Consider the following 6,280-nt stretch of genomic DNA (forward strand, 5'->3'; position numbering starts at 1 on the left):
TCGCTACCGAACAGATCGAGAGACTACCGAAAAATAATACAAAGGAGAGAAGACCAACCCTTGCGAGAGGAAAAATCCACAATTAGAACAAAGTTGAAGTGATAAAGAGTAGTGTAAAAGGCCACGGGAAGCAAGACATTGCTTACCTGGCTTGTTATTTCCATTTGTTATTTTTGTATTCAATATTTTATTTGTAGAAAATGGAAACTTCATTTCGATTTATGCTTAATCTCTCCAGACCATGCATGAGTAGCTAAATCTCTGAATGAGTTGAGAAGTACTTAGCTAGCATGACTTAAGCTATGCATTTTATGCGATCATCTTGTCTTATGTATGCATCATTCTTCATTTGAACATACATGAGAGAATAGTCTAAAGATAGAATCTAGGCTTGAGAGAGTCGGATTAGATCGCATAAGTAATAGTAGAAACATAGAAATAAGTTCTATCTGTTGTTTTTCATACACATCGCATGCGTCCTAGCAATAGGAAATGTTGGCATTTTGCGTTGAGAAATGCAGTACTAATATTTGTGTATAGCATGATCGCATAACTTGTACACAATTTTGGGAAATGTTAAGTTAAGTCTCTTCTCAACCCCTTCATCGCATACTTGTTATAACTCTACACTTGCATCACTCCACGTTCAACTCCATCACATAGGAAAATCTAAATCAAAACATCATCTATTTATTTTTTTCACCACCCCAATAGAATCAGAGAGTCCGTCGCATATCTATTTAGTAGTCCCTGTGTTCGACTCTGGATTTACTAGGAACCTAAGAAGGCTTATACTTGGGCTTTATGAGGAAAACTTGTATGATCATCGCATCCACACATCATTGCACCATAAATCAACGCATCAAGTTTTTGGTGTCGTTGCCGGGGACTACGGTATAGATTGTGCTAACATCAAACCTCTTTGATCTTTGTAGCTTTCGACCTTTGTTGCATTGACATTCCTTCGATAAAGGAAGAAGGAAGTGTCACATGAGCAAAGGACATGCTTTTGAGCCCAACTACAACCTAGAGATCGAAAGAACATTTCGAAGAAGATAGAAAAATAGACATAGACGACAAAGAAGAGTTCCCAGAATGGCTAAACAACCTGAGGAACGAACAACAAACGAAAACAACATAATGGGAAATTCTATCCTACTAGCAAATGATCGCAATAGACCCATCCGGGACTATGCATCACCAAACTTGTATAATTTCTCCCCAGGAATCATGCAACAACATTGGATGGATCAAGGTTCGAGATGAAGCCAGTAATGTTACAAATGATACAAACAGCAAGACAGTTTGGAGGACGGCGTGGTGAAGATCTGCACGCCCATCAACGAAGCTTCATTGAAATTTGTAACATTTTTTTTCCTAATATTTCCGCAAAAGAGGTTCGACTCACTTTATTTTCATTTTCATTACGCGATAAAGCAAGAAAATGGGCATACTCTCTCGAACCAGGAGAGATAACTTCATGGGAACAAGTTGTGGAGAAGTTTATGAAGAAGTGTTTTCCTCCCACAGAGAATGCCATAATAAGGAAATTGATCACCAATTTTGAACTAGAAGAAGATGAATCGCTCAGTGACGCATGAGCGATATACAAAAGACTAGTACGCGATTACCCACACAATGGACTGGCGGATTGACTACAAATGGAGATTTTCTATCATGGACTCAATTCTGCATCGCAGACAGTTGCCAATGCGGCAATAGCAGAAGGTCTGCTGGACAAAACATATGACGAGGCAAAGAACATTCTTGATCGTATCTCGAAAAACCACAAAGATTGGCAAGAAAACGATCAAAGAGCAAAACCCAGAGAAAGAAATACAAGTTATGGTGCCATCGCATCATTGCAAAATTAGATCAATGCCATCATAAATTTATTGCAAGGCATCACAATCAACAATTCCAGATCTCGAAGTGGGCATGTCAATGTGATAGAACAAACAAGCACCGGCTACGTTACATGTGAAGAACCGCATTCTGTTGAGGAGTGTCCATGAAATCCCCAATCAATCTACTTTTTTAAAAACAATTCTTTTTCAAACACCTACAATCTGGGATGGAGAAACCACCCTAATTTTGCTTGGAAAAACAACCAACAACAAGGCAGTCAGCCTATGGCACAAAGAGAATGACCACTAGGATTATTCCAAAGAACTAACGGTCAATAGTAACAGCAAGCTAGCAGCTCTCAAACACCATCATCATCATCCCTGGAGAACTTGTTAAAGAAATACATAAAAAAGAATGAAACAGTCCTCCAAAACCAAGCTACATCAATCCACAATTTGGAAATTCAAATAGGATAAATTGCGGGAGAGCTGAAGAACAGGCCTCAAGGGACATTGCCTAGCTCAACTGAGCTTCCACGCAATCCAGGTAATACAGGGAAATAACAATGCCAAGCAGTCACCCTAAGAAGTGGAAAGACGACGGAAGAAGTTAGGAAGGAGCCTAGCAAGACCGATTCAAAGGAGCAACATGCGACTGAATCAAAGAAACTGTTATCGCAAATTGAGTCAAAGGAGCCCGAGACTACGGAACCTAAAGATGCGAGCACCTCTAAGCCTCCGGACCATGGAACTGTGAAAGTACAACTACCTCCATTCTTTGAAAGACTGAAAAAGAAGCAAAATAATGAAAGTTAGTATCATCACTTCCTAGAAATATTGAAACAACTGCACATCAATATTCCATTTATAGAAATGATAGAGAAGATGTCGGTATATGCCAAGTTTTTGAAGGATATTGTTTCGAAGAAAAGAAGCACAGGAAAATTTACCATGGTGGCATTAACATAAGAATCAAATACTATAATCCCACCAAAGATGCGTGACCCAGACAGGTTTACGATCCCTCCTATTGAGCAGTTTTACAATACCCTGCTCAATAGAAGGGATCTACATTGGTCAAGCATTGTGCGATCTTGGGGCAAACATAAACTTAATGCCTCTTTCAATCTTCAAATAATTGAATGTAGGTCAGCTGACACCCACAACGGTGACTCTCCAACTTGTAGATAGGTCCCTGGTACATCCTGAAGGAAAATTAAAGGATATCTTGGTAACAATCAACAAATTCATTCTACCTGCAGACCTCATTATTCTAGATTATGAGGCAGATAATGATGTGCCAACCATATTGGGACGACTATTCTTGTCTACTGGTTGTGCTCAAATAGATGTGCATAAGGGAGAAATCACAATAAGCATCAATGGAAAAAAGCTCACGATTAACATTATCAAGGCAATGAAGTTCCCAAGAGATGAAGGCTTATCAGATTCCAACGATGAACACACTTGTGTTGAAGATTGGGAGTCCGAGGAAGAAAATGAAGAAAGAGATGATGCAATAACATCTTTAGAAACCTGCCATGCAATAAGAGTGATAGTGAACAATGAAGAAATGTTGAATTTGGATGAAGAAAGAAAAACACAGAAACCCTCTATAGAGCAACCACCTACATTAGAGCTAAAAACTCTTCCATATCACTTGAAGTACGTTTTCCTTAGCCATTATGAAACCTTGCCAATAATCATATCCTCTGCGTTACCCAAAGAAAAAGAAACTGCACTGCTTAGTATTCTGAAGAAATATATTAGAGTAATCGAATGGACCCTTGCAGACATTAGAGGTATTAGCTCGACGTACTGCATGCATAGAATTTGACTTGAAGAAAACCAGAAAGGCTCGATAGAACATCAATGCAGGCTGAACCCTACGATGAAAGAAGTTGTTAAAAAGGAAATCATCAAGTTGTTAGATGCCGACATTATATACCCTATTGCCGATAGTACGTGGGTTAGCCTCGTACAATGCGTTCCCATGAAGGGTGGGATGACAGTAGTCTCTAACACAAACAATGAGTTGATCCTCATAAGGATCATCACAGGTTGGCAAATCTATATGAACTACAGGAAACTCAATGCGGCGACAAAGAAAGATCATTTTCCTTTACCTTTCATTTATTAAATGCTCGACCAACTAGCAGGGAATGACTATTTTTGTTTCCTTGATGGGTATGCAGGCTATAACCAGAGGATAAAAAAAAGACCATGTTCACCTATCCTTATGGAATCTTTGCCTTTCGACGTGTGCCTTTCGAACTATGCAATGCACCTAACACGTTTCAAAGGTGTAGGATTGCAATCTTCTCCGAGTACCTTGAAGACTCAATTGAAATCTTTATGGACGATTTCTCGGTCTATGGGCAAACATATGAAATTTGTCTAAAAAACTTGGAGAGAATATTGAAAAGATGTGAAGAGACTAATCTGGTGGTAAACTGGAAAAAGTGTTATTTCATGGTTAAAGAAGGAATTGTGCTTGAGCACAAGATTTCAAAGAATGGGCTAGAGGTGGATAAAGCAAAAATTGAAGCCAAAGAAAAACTACCACCTCTAGCAAATGTGAAAGCTTTAAGGAGTTTTTAAGGACACGTGGGGCTCTACAGAAGATTTGTGAAGGACTTCTCCAAAATAGCTCGATCGCTGAATGTGTTGTTGGAAGCTGATAGACCTTTTTACTTTGATCCATACTACCTCACCGCATTCAAAGCACTAAAGGATGCATTGACTACAGTGCCAATTCTAATCACACCCGATTGGACAAAGCCATTCGAGCTGATGTGTGATGCCAGCGGATATGCGATGGGGCAGTCTTAGCACCAAAAATAAAGAAAATGTTACACCCTATCGCATATGCAAGTAGAACATTGAACTCCACGCAGGCGAACTACACCACCATCGAGAAGAAGCTTTTGGCAGTAATTTTTGCGATTGAAAAATTCAGACCTTACTTGTTGGGATCAAAAGTTGTAGTCCACACCGACCACTTCAAAATAAGATATTTAGTGATAAAAAAAGATGTGAAGCCGAGACTAATCTAATGGGTTCTCCTACTCTAAGAATTTAATATGGAGATAATCGACCGCAAAGGAACAGAGAACTAGGTTTCTAACCATTGGATAGCATCCAGTCGGAGGTGAACGCATCATTCCCGGACGAGTAGTTGCTTAAGATCGAAGAACTATCCTGGTATGCAGATATTGTCAACTTTTTGGTCTGCAAAAAATTTTTCGGAAAATTACACATCCCATAAAAAGAAGCTGTTCATTCACTAATGCAAATTCTACTACGGGGATGAGTCAAATCTTTACAAAAGGGGACCAGACCAAATATTGAGACTCTGTGTTCTAGAGACTGCTTTTCAGCACATACTTTTTCAATGTCATGAATCAACCTATGGAGGGAATTTCGTGGGACAGCGCACAGCGAAAAAAGTTTTGCAAAAGGACGCACGAGAATATTCAATGAAATGTGACAAGTGCCAATCCACTGGAAACATTTCAGAGAAAAATGCAATGTCAATGAACATCATATTGGAAATGGAACTATTCGACGTCTGGGGTATAGATTTCATGGGACGATTTCCATCGTCAAATGGCCATAAATACATTTTGTTGGCCGTCGACTATGTTTCCAAATGGATTGAAGTGGTTTCATGTGTTGCAAACGATGCGGCAACAGTCTCCAAGTTCTTACAGAGAAACATCTTCACTCGTTTTGGCACACCACGTGCCATAATAAGTGACAAAGAAACCCCCTTTGTGAATCGTATCATTAACAAACTGCTGATCAAATACAATGTCCACCGTAAGATCGCCACCACATATCACCTTCAGACAAACGAACAAGCCGAGGTTTCTAACAGAGAAATCAAGTTTATTTTAGAGAAGGTGAATCCATCACGGAAGGACTGGGCCATGAAGCTTGACGATGCCTTGTGGGCATATAGGACTACTTATAAGACGCCCATAGGCATGTCACCGTATGCGTTGGTGTTTGGAAAGGCTTGTCATCTACCGCTGGAACTAGAGTATAAGGCAATGTGGGAAGTTAAGAAGCTTAACTTTGATCTTAAGGCTACAGGGGAAAAAAGAAAACTCCAGTTACTTGAGCTGGACAAATGTAGACTACAGACATATGAAAATGCCAAAATTTACAAAGAACACACGAAGTGATGGCATGATAAGCGTTTGTGTGAAAAGAATCTCCAGGTAGGTCAGAAGGTCTTACTTTTCAATTCTAGGCTACGAATTTTTTCGGAAAGATTGAAATCGCGTTGGTCCAATCCTTTCATAATTAAAGAAGTATTCCCACATGGAGCGGTAGAATTAACAAACAAAGATGGGACCAACACATTTAAGGTAAATGGACAAAGAGTGAAAATGTATCATGAAGGAGATTTCCAACGCGAGAAAACC

At 39.5% G+C, this 6,280-nt stretch overlaps 1 protein-coding gene across 1 annotated transcript; it reads left to right on the forward strand.

Annotated features, from left to right (window-relative positions):
• The first annotated feature begins 5,326 nt into the window (after window positions 1-5,326).
• On the forward strand, window positions 5,327-6,037 carry LOC120084584. The gene has a single exon (XM_039040387.1). The coding sequence runs from the start codon at window positions 5,327-5,329 to the stop codon at window positions 6,035-6,037; it is 711 nt and encodes a 236-aa protein (XP_038896315.1).
• Window positions 6,038-6,280: the final 243 nt, after the last annotated feature.

Source organism: Benincasa hispida, chromosome 9 (genome assembly GCF_009727055.1).
Source record: "Benincasa hispida cultivar B227 chromosome 9, ASM972705v1, whole genome shotgun sequence".
In the NCBI taxonomy this organism is placed as follows: domain Eukaryota; kingdom Viridiplantae; phylum Streptophyta; class Magnoliopsida; order Cucurbitales; family Cucurbitaceae; genus Benincasa; species Benincasa hispida.